The 19,184-nt window shown below is 46.1% G+C and overlaps 1 protein-coding gene across 2 annotated transcripts in view; it reads left to right on the forward strand.

Annotated features, from left to right (window-relative positions):
* The window catches only part of Mcm3ap (minichromosome maintenance complex component 3 associated protein), a 52,608-nt gene that overhangs the window by 31,664 nt on the left and 1,760 nt on the right, over positions 1-19,184 (forward strand). For both annotated transcript variants that reach the window (XM_021173990.3, XM_021173988.3), the window contains exons 17-28: positions 1,407-1,559; positions 4,503-4,700; positions 6,110-6,178; positions 6,258-6,392; positions 7,728-7,881; positions 9,283-9,541; positions 9,748-9,845; positions 11,174-11,564; positions 12,171-12,428; positions 13,261-13,390; positions 16,102-16,305; positions 17,485-17,635. In XM_021173990.3, the coding sequence (XP_021029649.1) occupies positions 1,407-1,559; positions 4,503-4,700; positions 6,110-6,178; positions 6,258-6,392; positions 7,728-7,881; positions 9,283-9,541; positions 9,748-9,845; positions 11,174-11,564; positions 12,171-12,428; positions 13,261-13,390; positions 16,102-16,305; positions 17,485-17,635 (2,200 nt within the window). The remainder of the gene's footprint in view (positions 1-1,406; positions 1,560-4,502; positions 4,701-6,109; positions 6,179-6,257; positions 6,393-7,727; positions 7,882-9,282; positions 9,542-9,747; positions 9,846-11,173; positions 11,565-12,170; positions 12,429-13,260; positions 13,391-16,101; positions 16,306-17,484; positions 17,636-19,184) is intronic.

Consider the following 19,184-nt stretch of genomic DNA (forward strand, 5'->3'; position numbering starts at 1 on the left):
GTCTGGAGTGTCTCTGGCACTTGCAAAGGTGGGTTATTGGGAACGAGTCTCCTCTGCTTAGGGTTACTTCTGCTTTAATGGGATAGGGTTTTGTTTTTTTGTTTTTGTTTTTGTTTTTTAACTGCCTTATTTAGTAGAATCCTTTTATTTAAAAGTTTCTCTTTTTGGGTCAGAGAAATACCTCAGTGGTTAAGAGTGCTTGCTAAACCCAGAGGTCCTGAGTTTAATTCCTAGACCTACATCAGGTACTCACAGTCATGAGTAACCCCGCCTCCCGGGCCTCTGCAGGCTGCCAAACACAGGTGGCATACCACATAACACTGTTTCTCTTTGTATCTGGGTACAGCAGTACTTGCCTGTCATCCCAGTACTTGTGAGGCTGGGGGAGGAGAACAGGTTTTAGGCCACCTCAGACTACAAAGCAAATTCTGGGTCAGCTGGGGTTAACTAGTGAGACTCTCTTTGAAAAAGAGAAAAGTCTGAGATACAGGTTTATCTGAGGGCAACTAACGTGTGACCAGAGGAAGCCATTCCTAGTAGCCACTAGTGTTTAGCGTGTGTGGAAGGTACTTCTAATTGTAGATACCACATATTGCTGGTAAGACTTTGAAGTTGTCTAAGTTGTCATTAAAAATAAAAATTCAGAAGCACTCGCTGCCGAGCTTAGTGACCTGGAGCCAGTCTCCAGAACTCAACTCAGTGAAGTGAGAGAACATTGTCCTGCAACCTCCACATGTACCCACGGTGCACTGGGGCCCCTCCCCACCGGACAGAGTAAAGTTTGTGTGTGGCCTCTTGTTATGTTAGGTTCAACTGCTGTGCTCAAGTGGTACTCTCACCTCAGGCTCCTGGGCATTAGGGTTAGGAAGTTTATGCAGGCTACCATACCTTTGTGAGTTAAACCTTTATTTCTGGATTGTTACAGTGGCCTGTTTGGACTTGATCTGGCACCCCGTATGACATTTTTCTCTTTTCTTCCCAGGTGTTCTGCTTTTAAGTAAAATAAAAGTCTTGAACTTCTTCTTATAGTGGAAATGTTATATATGTTACTGTATTTCCATAGGAAGTCAGACTCCAGCTTTTTCTAGGGTGGGTGCAATAGTCAGAACCAGGGCCTTACACATGCTAGGCAGATACTGTCCTAATTTGGTTTTCATTGCTGTGATAGAGACTGACTGAAAGCAGCTTGGACAGCTGCCATATCACAGCTCACTATGGAAGGAAGTTGAAACTGCCTTACAGACTTGCCCATTGGCAATTGGATGGAGGCATTTTCTCAATGGAGGTTTCTCTCTCCATATAACTCTAGCTGTGCCAAGCTGACATTCCCGACCCAGACGCGCATTCTTAAAGCAGGCTGTGCTCTTTGGTGTAGCTGCTTCTATGGTCATTGCTCTCTATTTTAGGAGTGCAGTAGAAATAGACCAGAAGGTCCGTGTAGCCCGCTGTTGTGAAGCCGTCTGTGCACACCTGGTGGATTTGTTTCTTGCTGAGGAAATTTTCCAGACTGCAAAAGAGACACTCCAGGAACTCCAGTGCTTCTGCAAGTATCTACAACGGTTAGTGCTGTGTTCCTACAGATAACGTTCACCCACACAGGAGCTTTCATCGCGTTCATAATATGTGAGCTGTCAACTCCATTAGCCAGACATGAAAGGTTCACAGATTCATAGGAATGGAGAGCTGAAGTAGAGTTAGAATATCTTGTATGTGAACAGATATTTATAGAGTACTTGCTTTTTATTTATTGTTTGTTTATTGGCTGTACTGGATACAGGGAAATGTCTTTGAATACATTAAATAATTCACCATGGCTTCACTAATATGAGTGAATCTTTCAAACTGGTATTCTCTTACAAAAATCTGATATTCTCTCTAAAAACAAAAAATCAAAACCATGCATTTTTTTAGATTTATTTATTTATTTATTTTGGTTTTTCGAGACAGGGTTTCTCTGCATAGCCCTGGCTGTCCTGGAACTCACTTTGTAGACCAGGCTGGCCTCGAACTCAGAAATCCACCTGCCTCTGCCTCTCGAATGCTGGGATTAAAGGCGTGTGCCACCACGCCCGGCTTTAGATTTATTTTATTATCTTTTTTGTATATAGTGCTTTGTCTTCATGTACGTATGTATGTGAACCACGCGCGTGCCTGGAGACCAAGGATGTCAGAAGAGGTGTCACATCCTTTGGCACTAGAGTCATAGACAGATGTGACCTGCTACAGTGCTAGGAATGGAACCTGGGTCCTCTGCAAGAACAACACGTAGCCACAGCACTAACTCTCCAGCTCCTAATGGCGACACTTTTTATGATGGTGTCCCCCGTGGTGACTCATTGTGAGCTGCAAATGCATTTACTACCCCTGACCTTCCCAGTACCATAGCTCAGCAACAGAACGCACTTAGCAGTATTGGGTGACTGCTTTCCGGGCTGACTGGGCAGTAGCTAGGTGTAGAGGGGTCTCTCATGATATTGAGAGTATTGTGTAGCATATCACAAGCCTAGGACAAACTTTCTTGAATGTGAGTTCTGTAACTGACTGTGAGGGTTGCAGAGAAATATAATGACAACAGTAAAAGGCTGTGAACGTGCAGTGACCAAGGTCAGTTCACAATCCAATGTGTAATGACTCTGACACGTCACTGCAGCTGGAGACACAGCTAAGGATTCTCCACTGCTGTGCCCCATCTGAGTGAACATTGTCTGTGACTCAAGACTGCTCTTTCTATAGAGGACCTAAAGTGCCCTTACTGTTCAGACAAAGCTTTACCTTATAGTACTAGAATAGTTTACTTAAGGAAAAAAACAGAATCTTGATTTTTTTTTTTTTTTAAGATTTACTTATTTTATGTGTGCCATGTGCATGCAATGCACAGATAGTGTAGAAAAGGTCAGAGGAAGACTCTCATCTCCTAAAACCCAAGTCACAGACTCTGGGAGCTGCCATGTGGGTGCTGGGAACTGAACCCTGGTCCTCTAACTGCTGAGCCATCTCTCCAGCCCATGAAAAAGTTCCAGAGACATAATATTTTAATATCATTATCCCTCAGCAGCTATCAAATTGGTATAATTTTGAGTTACATCATGTTAGACAAAACAAGCATATTTGTGTCCTTAGTATGCAAATTTACATTAATATTCAATATATGATAGGATTATATATATATATATCAAATTGTTGTTTTAAGTAATTCTCTTTATAGCTATCAGTAAATGTTTGATTTCTATATTTTATATACCTATATACCAGGGGTTATATACAAATTTCTTGGGTGAAAAAGGAATTGTAAATAGAAAAAGTTTAAGAAATCTTAAGCTAGGAAATTAAATTTTAAGTCCATTTTTTAAAATGAATTCATATCACTTTGGTGATGTCATAAATTAAAAAAAAAAGTTCAGGTATTAAGTTTGAGTTTCTCTCTCCATACTAGAAAATGATCAGTTTATGAAGAAATATATACAAACAGTATATATCTAAACTAAACAGTGTAGCCCATTTCAGGGTGGGTAATGGTGAGCGTAGTCCAAGCATGGTGGGGGCACAGAGATGCCCATGTATCGCTGTGGCCTCTTAGCAGTAAGGGGCACCCAGTGTGTGCTACTTAGGCTCACTGTTCATGTAGTATGTGTGCAGGAGGGTGATCCATTTTATACTGAAATTTAAAGCAAGTGATAATGGCCTTGATGGTAACAACAGTATTAAAAGGAACACACCCAGGAGAAAACTTCCTAGGACAGACCACTGTCCTTCAGAAGTAGCAGCTACTGGTACCCTTCAAGAAACTGTCCAATAAAAGGTGGAGGCCCGACCTTTGTAGCATGGTGTTAGGTTCTTCTGTTACTGTTATAACAGTGTTGCAGTATGCTGTTGGGAGTGTCTGTGCTTTAAATGACTGGCCCTCTAGTGACTGTCACATGGCTCTCTGTGGCTGTGGCAGTGCCTTAGCGACCTCTCTTTTATTAACATTTTACATGTCTGTTCACACACGTTGTTGGGACCTACATTCCTGGTTGCTGGTCTGAAGGATCACTATACTATTAAATTTGTGTCCAGATTGCTTTTCAGAGGTAATTCAGTGTTTGTACTTACGTCCAGCAGCTCACAGCTCACCGCTTTTGTTTTTTTATCACACCCACATTTTAATTGAGATTAATTTTCATTTTAAGCACTCTTGCTGAAGAAAAAAACTTAAGATTGTCAAAGCCACACTATTAGACTGGAGAGATGGCTTAGTGGTTAAGAATATCTGCTGCTCCTGCAGAGGACCTGTGTTCCGTTCCCAGCACCCGCTTGGTGGCTCACAGCCATCCGTAGTCATGTACAAGGTGCACATACATGTATACATGTACTCACATACATGAAAATAAAATAAAGAAATCTAAAAAAAAAAATAAATAAACAAAACCGAATTTCCGTATTTATACACTGCACTCTGTTTTTCCCCAGTGGATGAGCCTTAAACACACCATCCAATAACCGCATGCTGTTTTGTCCTCTAGGTGGAGGGAGGCTGTTGCAGCCCGGAAGAAATTCCGGCGTCAGATGCGGGCCTTCCCTGCAGCGCCGTGCTGTGTGGATGTGAATGACCGGCTGCAGGCACTAGTGCCCAGCGCAGAGTGCCCCATTACTGAGGAGAACCTGGCCAAGGGCCTTTTGGACCTGGGCCACGCAGGCAAAGTAGGCGTCTCCTGTACCAGGTCAGTCCCAGTGGCGTGGCCTCAGGGCTTCATGCCCAGCAAGTTTTAGCTTGAGTTAGACTGATGACTTTGCTGCTAAAGATGGGTGGAGCCAGAAAGTGAGGACTGACACAGGAATGCATCTTGAAGGCTGTGTTTCCCACAGTTCTGAGCCTGTGACTCCTCTACCACTAGGAAGGGAGGCTCAAGTTCTGCATGACCTTGAAAGGCTTAGGTTCTGTTGGTAGCCTGCCCCGAATCTGCTTCCAAACACTGCTCCTACTGTGCTCCTTTCACTGCTCCATCCACCTCCATCTCCTCTGGCAGAGTCCCTTCTTTCTGTGTCACCCCCATCCAGGCCCTCGTTGCTGTTCCTCCTAGTTTCCCATTCAGTGCAGTTCCTGAGGCCCAAACTGTCCACTCATAGCATCTCGGGCTTGGTGTTTCTCTGTAGGCACAGTGCCAGTGCTGTTTGTTTGTTTGTACAGGGAGCTTTCACAGCTGTCCTGCCTCCCAGCGGGCAGGCCTTAGGGGGCAGTATGGAGGTGTCGTAGGCTTACCCTGATGGGGTTATGTCTCTTCCTCTGGTCATCACAGGAGGTTCTCACTGAGCAATTTCTCCTAAGGTTTTGTCTGGTCAGTTAGATCCCCAGGTCATCTTTGTGCTGTATGTAACTAGAGATTATAGTCAGGCCCATACTCTGAAGTCAGGGGTTAGGGGCCTTACTCTGACCCATGACTGTTATGACACAGTCTGGCTTCCTGAAGTCATAGTTAACTTTGGTTTTGTTTGGTTGGTTGGTTGGTTGGTTGGTTGTTTTTTTCTGAGACAGGGTTTCTCCATGTAGCCTTGGCTGCCTGGCCAGCCTTCAACTCAGAGATCACCTGCCTCTGCCTTTCAAGTGCTGGGAATCAAAGGTGTGCATCACCATGCCTGGTATGTAGGCATGTTCTGTGAACCACACTAGCCGGCACAGAGGCTCTTCTCTTCCATGAGAGCGTGCTCTAGGAGGGCAGGATTTTGTCTGTTTCTCATAGCCAGCTCACAGTGAATAGTGCAGCAGACATTTGATGGGGTTGGGTGACCCATTATTTTATCAGAGTCTAAATATTCTCCCCCAGGAGACATTGAGCAATTACTTTTCACTTAGAAATATCAATAAATACTATTTATTACTTATTTTAAATTTTTTCATACAGTATATTTTGATTGTGTTCTTTCCTCTCCCCTAACTTCTCCTAGATTCTTTCTCTCTCTTAAAAACAAAAGATAACAATAACAAAACAAACCCTTGAGGTCTGTTTGTATTGGTCAGCTACTGCTGAGCATGAGACGTGAGGTCTGTAGTCCATTTCTGGTACTGGGGAAGTAAATACTACTCGTTTCTTCCCTTTTGTAGTCCTTGTCTTTCTTTTTTTGTTATTTGTAGGTTGAGGCGGCTTAGAAACAAGACAGCTCACCAGATAAAGGTCCAGCACTTCCACCAGCAGCTGCTGAGGTCTGTCCGTCATTCTCACTGTTTGAGTTGTTCCTGCTTGGGTACTGCATATTGGCTCATGGTGATCTGCCCCTTCCAGGAATGCTGCATGGACACCTCTGGACCTGCCGTCCTTTGTGTCTGAGCACCTCCCCATGAAGCAGAAGCGAAGGTTTTGGAAACTGGTGCTGGTGTTGCCTGATGGCGAAGAGCAGACTCCCGAGAGTCCTGGCAGGTCAGCAGTTTCCTGTATGGGGAGTGGATACTGATCCGGAGGAGGATTGCGCTGTTGAGAGTTGCAGGCAGGCAGGATGTTTGTGGGGGTGGACACTAAAGGCTTGTGTCTCTGTACTTTGCTCATGATCTGTATTTAGATTTTTATCATTTTTCCACGTACTAGGCATTATTCCATGTAAGTCTAAAAGCTTTAAGAGTTGAGGATTATTTAAACCTATGTATGGTATTGTGTCCTGATTAGTATCTACATTATTTAAGATTCTGGCCGGCATGTATATTTGTGCACCTTGTGCTTGCAGTGCCCATAGAGGCCAGAAGAAGGCATCAGATCCTCTGGAGCTGGAGTTAGCTGCCCTGAGTTTGCTGGGAGTTGAACCCAGGATCTTTGTAAGAGCATCCAGTGCTCTTTACTGCTGAGCCATCATCTTTCTAGCCCTGAGGAATATTTGTTTGTTTGTTTGCATGTGCCACAGGGGAGAAATCTGCTCTCAAACTTCCTAGTGCTGTGACTCTTTAGTACAGCTCCTCACACTGTGGTGGCCCTCAACCATAAAACTTCTAATTGCTACTTCATAACTGTCATTTTGCTGTTGTTAGGAATCATAAATATCTGTGTTTTCCAATGGTCTTAGGGACCCCTGTGAAAGGATTGTTCGGTCCCCCTAAAGGGGTTGCAGCCCACAGGTTGAGAACCCCTGCCTTACACCATCTGCATTCTAGGGGTAGAACTCAGTTGGCAGCGTGGCCGCAGTGTCTTTTATCTACTGAGCTGTCTCACTGGCCCAGGATCACAAGTTTGATTCTGGAAAATAGTTCCGTGGTGGTGGCGGTGGCGGTGGCGGTGGCGGCGGTGGCGGCGGTGGTGGCGGTGGTGGTGGTGGTGGTTGTTTTGAGACAAGGTCTCACTCACTATGTATCCTGACTGGCCTGGAACTTGCTACGTAGATCATGCTGGCCCCAAACACAGAGATCCAGCTGCCTCTGCCTCCCAATTGCTGGCATTAAAGGTGTGCACCAACTCACCTTACTGAAATGGGTATGTGTAACTCCAGGGATAGTTTCTATTGCTCGGGTCCTTTCCTTTTCAGCTCACAGTTTTCAGTCTCATTAGAATGAGCCAATTTCACGACTGTCCTTTCCACTTACCCAAGTAAATAACCCAGTAGAGGGCCAACCTCCATTTTAAAATGATAACCTGTTTTGTGAGCTTCACAATTAGATTTGGTGTCTGGGACCCTGTATCCATATGGTATTTCTCTTGTTTTCCTGAGGATTTCTGTAAGTCATTTTAAAATTAGACATTCCCTGAAATGTTACTTTCTTTCATCTACAGAATACTAGAAAACTGGTTAAAGGTCAAATTCACAGGAGATGACAGCATGGTGGGTGACATAGGAGATAATGCTGGTGATATCCAGACCCTCTCAGTCTTTAATACACTCAGTAGTAAAGGGGATCAAACAGTTTCTGTCAACGTGTGTATAAAGGTGAGTGACAGTCACTTCATGTACGTATCTCTAGGTTTCATTTTCTATCTTCAGATGTCTCTGAAATTATAAATTACTATTTATTCTCAAAAGTGGTTTTCAATGACTCTGAGATGATCAGAAGTAAATGCCATTGTCTGTTTTTCTTTACATCTTGATGAATATACCACAGCCATCTACTTGGTGTAAGGTTTTAGTACAGATTCTGGGAGAGCAATGTACTCGCTCTCTGTCGTGGTTACAAATAATAATATATAATATTATCCAGATATAATCCATTTTTTAAGAGGGGAAGCTTACTTTCACTCATAGTATTGAAGGTTTTAGTCCATGACTGATGCCCTTGTTGCTTTTCTGAAGACGCACATACAAGAAGAAAAATGTACACTTGACAGCCAGGACACAGCTGAGGAGGTTGGCAGCCCACAGTCCTTCAAAGGCATGTCCCCAGTGACCTCAGATCTCCACAGATCCCACCTCTTCAGTATCCCTCCATCTCCCAGTCGTGCCAAGCTGGAGGCCAAGCAGTAAATACTTGGCTCCTGAGGGCCAGACTACAGCAAGCACTGAGCCTTGGCTGCCACACACCTCCTTGAGAATGTGATACACTCTACAGTACTCCCTTCTACTTTATCTTTTGCTTGACTCAAGCTGCAGCCTCTAGCCAACAGCAGACCTTAGGCCCCTTTTTGTTTTATTGCGAGCACTCATCCCTGTTAATGTCATTTTGATAGCTCTTTGATTTTGACAGGTTTCTTAGCCCTTATTTCATTTAAACACAATATTCCTACTAATTAAAGTTCCCAACACGGTGTATTTCCTTTGCTAGGGCTCTGCTTAGTAGGCCCTTGGGTTTGAAGTAAATTTGTGCATATGGTCTTGGAACAATGGCTAGTGCTTGTCTGATGTTGGTGTTGGTGATAGTAACAATACCTTTTCTTGGTTTAGCCCCTTGCCTGACATGTGTCCTTTAGATGATTCTGAACAAAGGACATGGAGGGGGAAATTTTCTGATTGCTTTCCTCATGAAAGTATACTTATCTTATATTCTCTCTCTGCTTTTTCTTGGTTTGGTTTGGTTTGGTTTGGTTTGGTTTGGTTTGGTTTGGTTTGGTTCGGTTTGGGTTGGGTTGGGTTGGGTTGGGCTTCTCTGTGTAGCCCTCACACTCACTGTCCTAGAACTTGCAACGTAGACTAGGCTGCCCTCGAATTCAGAGATCCACCTGAGTGCTGGGACTAATGGCGTGTGCCGCCGCCATGTGTGGCCCGGCTTTGTCTTTGAAGGACTGTCCAGGGCACAGTGAACGCATGGTGAATGGAGCTCTGCAGCTCTGCTGAGGCAGACTGTCTCCTGTGTTGTCCTCTGGTACATTCACCCTCACATCTTTGATTTTGTTGCAGGTGGCTCGTGGCACCCTTAGTGACAGTGCCCTTGATGCTGTGGAGACCCGGAAGGACCTGTTGGGAGCCAGTGGGCTCATGCTGCTGCTTCCCCCAAAAGTGAAGAGTGAGGATGTGGCGGAGGAGGACCTGTCCTGGCTGTCGGCTTTACTGCAGCTCAAGCAGCTTCTGCAGGCCAAGCCCTTCCAGCCTGCCCTGCCGCTGGTGGTCCTCGTGCCCAGCTCCAGAGGGGACTCCGCGGGCAGGGCAGTAGAGGACGGTGTGTGAAGGAAGCCCCGTTCCTGATCCCGCACCTTTAAGAAGTGGGTGGGGCTTGAGTGTGATGGATGGCCGGCAGAGCAGTGTGGGGAGCTTTGGGGTTAGTGCCTTATTTGTTGTGTCCACAGCGCAGGGCCACGGCTAGCTTGGGATGTGTCGCATGTGCAAATGAGTATTATTACATGGGGCTTCCTGTTTCTCTTCAAGGTCTGATGTTGCAGGATTTGGTTTCAGCCAAGCTGATTTCCGATTACATCGTTGTTGAGATTCCTGACTCTGTTACTGATTTACAAGGCACACTGAAGGTACGGTCTCACCTTGTAAAGGTCTGTCGGGTACTTGTTGACTTCTCTTCTCATCCGTCTGCAGTGCTATGTACGTGGTTGTTCTTTGGATTTTGAGACGCTGGCATGTAGGGCAGGCTGACCTCAAGTTTGCTAGGCAGTCAGGGTAACCTAGAAGTGATGCTTCCGCTTCCTCTTCCTCCTCCTCTTCCTCTTCCTCTTCTTCTTGTGTGAGAGTATAGGCCTGTACCGTCCTGTCCAGCTTATATTAGTGATTTCCATTTTAATCTTATGTTTTATACACACACACATTTCTAAAGATACAGGCAGGAATAAAAATAAAATTTAAAAAACACCCATAGTATGGTTTCAGTAATATGTTAAATAAGTTTTTTGGCTTTGCTTTGTTTTTTTTTTTGTTTTTTGGTTTTTTCGAGACAGGGTTTCTCTGTGTAGCCCTGGCTGTCCTGGAACTCACTTTGTAGACCAGGCTAGCCTCCAATTCAGAAATCGGCCTGCCTCTGCCTCCTGAGTGCTGGGATTAAAGGCGTGCACCACCACGCCCAGCCTTGGCTTTGCTTTTATGAATTTAAAATGACCATTTATATATTACATCTGAAGGTCAGATTTATCTAATTATTTTTTAGAATGAAAGCTTTTACAAAATATAAAGAAGTAATATTACCTGAGACTTCCTGGAAAGGTCTGCTAAAAATGGTTTAGGAAAGAAGTGTAGGGATTACATGCGGCCAGAGGATGTAGCTCAGGGGCACAGTCCCACTTGACATGTAAGAATGTCCTAGGTTTTTTTTTTTTTTAATTTTTAATATTTTTATTACATATTTTCCTCAATTACATTTCCAATGTTATCCCAAAAGTCCCCCATAGCGCCCCCCACAATGTCCTAGGTTTTATCTCCAGCACTCGATGAAAGCCAAACCAAAGCTGGACAGGAGGAGGTAATGGCAGAGCATGAGGAAGCTGCCTGGCGTTCAGCGACGACGCTAGTTCTAGGAATAAGATGGAGTGGCTCTGCTCCTGTGGGTGGTGAGGAAGCCCTCATGAGGTCCTTGGTCCTTCCAGGAGGGCTCTGCAGGCCCCACTTACTAGTTAGGTAAGACTCGTGGGGCCCTCTGTGGTGCCTCTGGGAGACATATCCACAAGGCTCTAGAAACCCAGACTCAGGCACGCAGAGGCCTTGTGCCCTTTCCTGCAGCGGCTGAGATTTTGTTGTTGGGGCATTTTCCTAAAACAGCCATGGGCAGAGTGCTAAGCCCCTTTCGAAAACTACTTTTTAAAATGAGTGTGACTTGTTTGAACAGATCTCTCCCAATTGTCTTGACCCTCAGGTTTCTGGAGCAGTCCAGTGGCTGATCTCCCGATGTCCTCAAGCCCCAGACCTTTGCTGCCAGACCCTTGTTCAGTATGTTGAGGATGGGATCAGCCGCGAGTTCAGTGGTCGGTTTTTCCACGACAGGAGAGAAAGGCGCCTGGCTAGCCTGCCCTCCCAGGAGCCTAGCACCATTATTGAGTTGTTCAACAGTGTGCTGCAGTTCCTGGCCTCTGTGGTGTCCTCTGAGCAGCTGTGTGACATCTCCTGGCCTGTCATGGAATTTGCCGAAGTGGGAGGCAGCCAGCTGCTTCCTCACCTGCACTGGAACTCACCAGAGCATCTAGCATGGCTGAAGCAAGCTGTGCTCGGGTTCCAGCTTCCACAGATGGACCTTCCACCCCCAGGGGGTATGTACCCACCCTGAGGGAGGAGTGGAGGGCTAGCCTCCTCTTCTCCTTGTTGTAGAGACACTATACCAGGGGGTGGATTCCAGTGTGAAGTCTGCAGTCCACTTCTACTGTGTACCTATCTGCATCAGCCTTTGGGTTTCTGGGTTAGGATGAACCAGGATTTTATGGGGTGGGAGCTGTTGTCCTTTTCCCCAGGACAGTCCTGGGACTGTCCCACGGGTGCTGCTCACAGAAGAGCTAGGCCAGCTGAAAAGCATGAGACTTCTGTGACTGCCTCTGAGCTGCTGGCCCTGCTGCTCTGACAGCATTTAAGTGCTAGTGTAGGTCACTGTTCCTTTAAAGCCTGACTGTGCCTACCGTGCCTGGGGGATGAGGCCTCTGGGCTGTTTGATGCAGACTCCACAGATAGCCAAGGCTGACTCAAACCTGGTGCTGCAGGGGCTGCTCTTTCCTATGTTAATGGCACTGGGAAGGAGGGAGCCTGCTTACTATTCACCTGACAAAGCTTGTGGACTTACCCACAGTAGCCCTCTACCAAGAAAACAGCATTAATAATATTTCGTGTTCACTGATTGTTGGTCACACCTGTAACTCTCTCTGCAGCCCCCTGGCTCCCTGTGTGTTCCATGGTCATTCAGTACACCTCCCAGATTCCCAGCTCATGCCAGACACAGCCTGTCCTCCAGTCTCAGGTGGAGAACCTGCTGTGCAGAACATACCAGAAGTGGAAGAACAAGAGCCTCTCTCCAGGCCAGGAGTTGGGGCCTTCTGTTGCCGAGATCCCGTGGGATGACATCATCACCTTATGCATCAATCATAAGCTGAGGGACTGGACACCCCCCAGGCTCCCTGTCACATTAGGTAGTTGTTGTTCAGGGTTTGGGGACTGAAAGTCATGAGACTTCCCTAGGCTAATTTTACCAAAAAGGGGGCGGGGGGAGTGAGATTTTAGTTAGTTAGCTAGTTAGTTAGTTTATTTTAAATAGGGTCTCATTGTGTAGCTCTGGCAAGCCAAACAAAACCATCTCCACTCTTTTGTTTTAAATTAGACCAGAATAATCTTAGAAACTTTTGAAGCACTAAGGTTTGACTGGGCATGGTGGTCTATATCTTTAATTCCAACATGCAGGAGGATCTCTTGTGAATTTGAGGCCAGCCTGGTTTACCTAGCAAGTTATGGGATAGCCAGGACTATATAGAGAGACCCTGTTTAAAAAACACAAACAGGGCCAGATATGTTGTGCATGCCTTTATTCCCTGCACCAAGGATGCAGAGGCAGGCAGGTCTCCGAGTTTGAGGCCAGCATGGTCAGTCTGTAGAGCATGTTCCAGGACAGTCAGGGCTGCACAGAGAAACCCTGTCTCAAAACAAACAAACAAAAAACCAAGAAAAGGTCTTAGGAGAGCACAGCCTGCCTTCCCTGGAATAGGCCTCCTAGGTTAGCTCTTAGAGGCACAGCTCTGCGAGTTATTCCTATCCCTTTACAATCTACACGAATGCATGTCCCATCCGAGCACGGAAGTTACATTAGTGAGGTTTGCCTTTAAGCGAATATCAAGTGGTCATCTGTTACTCCATATATCTATATCTATATCTATATCTATATCTATATCTATATCTATATCTATATCTATATCTATATATATATATATATGTGATTTCTAAAAATATGTTCTTGTACTGTTTTCTCAGAGGCGCTGAGTGAAGATGGTCAAATATGTGTGTATTTTTTCAAAAGCCTTTTAAGAAAATACCATGTTCCCTTGTCATGGGAACAGGCCAGAATGCAGACGCAGCAGGAACTGCAGCTGAGTCATGGACGGTGAGGCCTATGTTGAGTGCGTTTTCTGTCTCTGTTCTGGACCAGAGCCCCTTCCCTGTCATAGACCGACTCTGGCGACCCTGCAGAGTGCGGGGTGTCCCCACTGCGTAGACACTTTAGAGCAGTTGCAGGCACCTCTCTCCATTTATCAGATGAGCTCAGGCCAACCCTAGTTGCAGAAGGCAGATAAAAGAGCTGGTATCTCATCTCATAAACCCAGTTCTATATATACCCAATGCAGCACCTGTACATATTCCCCAGTAGTCCTTCTTCCAGAAGAAACAGCAAGAGAACTCTATTAATATAATTTGCTGTTGCAATAGAAAAGCCAGGTGATCATTTCAGTACGTGTTGAAATAATTTAAAATGTTTATTTATTTTATATATATGGTTGTTTTGCCTACATGTATGTCAGTGCCCCACTTGTGGGCCACTGTTGTATTCCCTAGAACTGGAGTTACAGACAGTTGTGAGCCAACATGCAGGCGCTGGGGAGAGGGTTCTCTGGAAGACCAGCAGCCAGTGCCATAAACAGCTGACTCAGCTCTACAGCCCCAAAATGAACTTTTTTTTGTTTGTTTGTTTTTTGAGACAGGGTTTCTCTGTGTAGCCCTGGCTATCTTGGCACTCACTTTGTAGACCAGGCTGGTCTCGAACTCAGAAATCCGCCTGACTCTGCCTCCCAGGTTCTGGGATTAAAGTGTGTGCCACCACGCCCGGCTCAAAATGAACTTTTTAAAGCTTAAGTCAGAGTCAGATGGATGGCTCAGCGGGTGGGAGTACTTACTGTTCTGGCCTGGCAACCTGAGTTTGATCCCTGGTATCCACTGAGTTGGAAGGAGAGAACTGACTCCACAGAATTGCTCTCTGACCTCTACATGTACACTTCCCATGGCCCTGGGCTACTGTCTTAGTTTCGTTTCTAAGTTTTGCTGTATTGGTAAATTGCTCTGACAAAAAGAAACCCAGGGGAAAGGGTTTGAGTTTCTCACTGGGAAAATCAGAGCAGGAACCTGAAGCAGTTAGTCACAGTCCAGAGCGAATAAAGCTCACCTCAATAGAGAATGGCGGCCGCATAGGGTGGTTTGAGTCTTCCCTCAACTACTGATGTCATCCACAGTCCTCCACAGGCATGTCTGCAGACCAAGCTGATCTGACGACAGTCCCTCATGTGCCTGCCTGCCTTCCCAGAGAATTCTGCATGCTTTCAGCCCTGACCACTAAAACTAGCCACCACAGCTACCTATCATAGATCTATTAAAACAAAAATGCAAAACACACCCCAGTAAAATAAAAGCAACAACAACAAAGCATCATGTTCTTCCAGAAAGCATAAGGCATGAAGGCCAGCACCAGTCGGTGCTGCCCAGGTTGTCACTGATGTTGCCTGATGGCCACTGACAACGGGGCAGATAGGCATAAATATCAAAAATGAGAATTTCCACAGGGTACAGTGCCAGCTTAGAAGAATCAGCATTGTAGCCCTGGTTATGGTCCAGGGTTCAGCAAGGTAACTATCAGAAGTTCCTAAAGCCTTGAAATACAGAACCAGTGGATGAGAACACTCGCTCTTGCAGAGGACCCAGGTTTGATTCCCAGCACCCATGTGGTGGCTCACAACCACCCATGACTCCAGTTCCAAGGATCTGGTAATCACTTCTGAACTCTTTGGGCACAAGGCACACATGTAATACACATATACACATACAGGCCAAACACTCGCATGTAAAATAAATCTTTAAAGTAGCAACAACAATAAAGATGTACTTAGTATGTAGAGCTGAAGAAATGGCTCAGGAGTTAAGAACATTTGTTGTTCTTCCATTTTTTAGGGATTTGATGCCCTCTTCTGGCTTCCATGGGCTCGTGTATTCTTGTGCTACACATAAGTTCATCACAGGCAAACATTGCATGCGTAAGATAAATCTTAGCATATACACATGAGAGACAGAGACAGACAGACTGGGATAAGAAACAAAGGCCTGATTTAAAGCAGCTCTAGTGGAACATTTGGAAGCAATAGCTGTCTTTGTGTCTGTCTGTCTGTCTCCCTTCTTCCCTCCTTCCCCCCACCCCCTCTTCCTTTCTCCCTCCCTCTCTTTTATGTTATGTATCCCTGGCTGGCCTGGAACTCACTATGTAGGTCAGGCTGTCTTTGAGCTCACAGAAATCTGTCTGTCTCTGCCTCTGCTTCCAGGATGTTGGGATTAAAGGCACATGCCAGCAAGCCTGACCAACAAGTGTCTCTTGTTTTGTTTTGTTTTGTTTTGTTTTGTTTCGAGACAGGGTTTCTCTGTATAGCCCTGGCTGTCCTGGAACTCACTTTGTAGACCAGGCTGGACTCCAACTCAGAAATCCGCCTGCCTCTGCCTCCAGAGGGCTGGGATTAAAGGTGTGCGCCACTACTACGCCCGGCTGTTTTGTTTTGTTTTGTTTTGCCAACAGTGTCTCTTGATGTGTGTGTGAGAGTCACTATATAGCACATAATATGAGAGCTGCCCTCTCTTGTTGCCATAGTCTCTGACTTGAAGGAAGTCAAGGCAGGCCCAGGGCCTGACATGGGTATAAACCACCCACTAGAGCACTTGGATCTTGAGGCTTTTGTTAATGGAGTGAACACGTGTCCAGCTGTGTCCGTGTGCTGTGCACAATGTTGTCATCTTCTCTCCCATCTTTCTTGACTGTAAGAACTTCCACCCTTGTGCTTCCAGTTCGGGGATGAGGTCCTTCCATCCTCCTACAAGCACTTTTCCTACTCCATTGCTTCATGTGCACCAGAAAGGGAAGAAAAAGGAAGAGAGTGGCCAAGAGGGGAGCCTCAGTACAGAGGACCTGCTTCGGGGGGCTTCTGCAGAAGAGCTCCTGGCACAGAGTCTGTCCAGCAGTCTGCTGGAAGAGAAGGAAGAGAACAAGAGGTTGGTCTGTCTGTCCCCTTCCTGGGTACTCATGCATTCTTTCTACTTCCTGCAAGAGGAAAGTCAGGACAGCCAAGGCTAGGAAGGGGCGGCTGGGCTGGCTAGGGTTATAGTGATGAGACTTTATTTAAAAAGAAAAGAAGGAAGAAGAGAGAAAAGAAAAGAAAGGAAGTGAGACATTGATAAAGTGTAAGTGTGGGCTGGAGTGCTTGCTGAGTTTCCAGAGGACCTCACTTTGGTACCCACATCCATAGCAGGTGGCTCCTAAGCACCTCTAACTCGAGCTCCTCGGATCTGACCCCTCCGGCCTCTGTGAGCACTCGTGCACCTACACAGATGTTCACACACACATCTATACATAACTAAAAATAACTTTTTAAAAGTAGAAGCCCTTAAGAGACAGATTGTGCTCTAGAAAGAATATTCTGAGTTTTATCATTTGAAATTGGCTTCATTGCTTATTATTTTAAGTCTTCTAGAGGAGGGACTGTGTGTAGCTAAGTACATAGCTTGGTCTACCATGGCTGACCACTGCTTCTTGGCCCTTGTGAAGCTCAAGTCTTCAGTGGGTCATTTCTTACTAGGTGGATAGGAGCTAGTGCAGACCCTCCTCTGCTTAGCTGACTTCCTTTCCTTTGTACCTTCCTCTTCTGGTCATTCACACTGAGAAATAGAACAGGGAAGACAGAACTTGGTCAAGGTTGTCTTCCCACCATGCTGGTGTGTCCCTCCTGATGCTAGAGAGGAGCATTGCATTGTGTGCTTGAGGTCAGCTCTCCCCTTGGGGTGCAGTGTCACCTCCAGCCTACACACAGTGCTCCACCCTTAGGGCTCTCCTGAGACCATTAGGACATGAAGGTCAGCACACAAACCGCAGCCATACTGACACATGCTCCTGACTCAGCTCCTTTGTCTCCAGTCGCCACTCTGGCCCTCAGCAGCCTGCATGCTTGAGTCTGCTCACGAGTTCTTGTCCCTGTCAGTGACCACCAACTTCTTAGCCTTGTTCTGAGTCCCTGAAAGGATTTAATAAATCCAAGAGCACCACAGAGCGTCCTCTGACGTCACGTGGGCATCCACATCTGTTCACGGACACTCAGGACGAGGAGTTAACAGCACAGGGGAGGGAGTGCCGCTTAAGCTCTGTCTTCCTCACTTTCTGCTCTCATACTGTTTCAGGTTTGAAGATCAACTTCAGCAGTGGTTATCGCAAGACTCACAGGCATTCACAGAGTCAACTCGCCTTCCTCTCTACCTCCCTCAGACACTAGTGTCCTTTCCTGATTCTATCAAAACTCGGACCATGGTGAAAACATCTACAAGTCCTCAGGTGAGAACGAGTACCCTTGCCATTTCCCGAATTAAAGACAGGGAATGCGCCAGCCTCAGTGGACCACACCTTTAATCCCAGCACTCCATGAGTGTGAGGCAGCCTGGTCTACAGAGTGAGTACCAGGACAGCCAGGGCTACACAGGAACCCTGTCCTGAAAAAATGAGGGAGGGGAAAAAAAAAGAAAGAAAAAAGAAAAAACAAACTAAAAACCATTTTAAATACCTTAAAAGTTCTGTCTCTTTAGAATATCCAAAAGTTCACTCTTTCTCTGGCCTTATCCTCTCTCTGCCTCCCCTCCTTCTCTCTCCCTTCCCCCTCTGCTTCCCTCTCTCCCTTCCCTCTCTAGCCTCTCCCCTACCCCCTTCCCCCCCCCCCAGTGTTCCGTGGCCCGCCTCTTCCTTCTCTATCACCTTTTTTTCTATGTCCATGTTCCCTTCTCACCCCTGTTCTCATGCCCCAAATAGATGCCCTTTTATTCTAAAAAAAAAAAAAAAAAAATATCCAGGAGTTCTTTAAAATATCCAGATTCTCTGTAAAATATCCAAAGTCTCTAAAATTTCAGTGTCTTTTTGAAAGTTAAAAGTCTCTGAACTGTGGTTACTTGTAAAATAAATAAGTTACATAAGTTCTTATTCTAAGAAGGGGAATAAGGGCACAGTCACGGTCAACTTGAGAGCACCCAGAGTCCAGCAGTGTAAAGCCAGGTGTCACACCACTTCTGTCTGACACTCACTCTCCCTCTTCTGGGCTCCTTCAAAATGCCTGGTGGCTGTCTGCTGCACATGCAGCTTGTCCTCTAGGCTCAGGCTGGCTGCATGCCACAGCTGCTGCGACCCCTGGTGGTCAGGTCACCATGGTACTGCCATGCCCAATGCTTGAGTCCCCATTGCAGCTGGGCTGCTCCTGGGACAATAACATCTCTCTGGCTTTCTTCAGGGACTCTCCACCCCTGCCACATGATACCAAGCATTATATCGCCCCGACACCTTCAATTCTGAGCCTTCTACTGCAGGGGGAGCATCCGTGGTCTGGCCTGGCCTGGCCTCTCATGGTGCCAAAGCCTCAGCTGATCTTCACAACCCCTATATGCCTTCAAAACCAGTATAGGGAGAGCCTTACACTACCAAGTTCAGATGCCAACATGAGGTGCAGCCTCAGCTCCCTTTGGGCCGTGAGCAGAATTCTATGTGCTCATCCTGAATAAACACTTGAGAATAATTTACCTCAGTGCTGCTGCTCTCCTAATCAGGGCTGATTCTGCAGCTCCCAGCTGACCAGTATCACTTGTCTCAGCCTTAGAGTACTTGAGAGACTCAAGACTTCTCTCTCAAACATCACAAGCCAGGCCACCACCATCTGCACTACTCTTCTGTTTTGTTTTGTGTTGGTTTTGTGTGTTGGTTTTTCGAGAGAGGGTTTCTCTGTATAGACCAGGCTGGCCTCAAACTCACTTTGTAGACCAGGCTGGCCTTGAACTCAGAAATCCACCTGCCTCTGCCTTCCGAGTGCTGGGATTAAAGGCATGTGCCCCCATGCCTGGCTGGC

This window comes from Mus caroli, unplaced genomic scaffold (genome assembly GCF_978045245.1).
Source record: "Mus caroli unplaced genomic scaffold, Mus_caroli_1 scaffold_9, whole genome shotgun sequence".
NCBI lineage: Eukaryota > Metazoa > Chordata > Mammalia > Rodentia > Muridae > Mus > Mus caroli.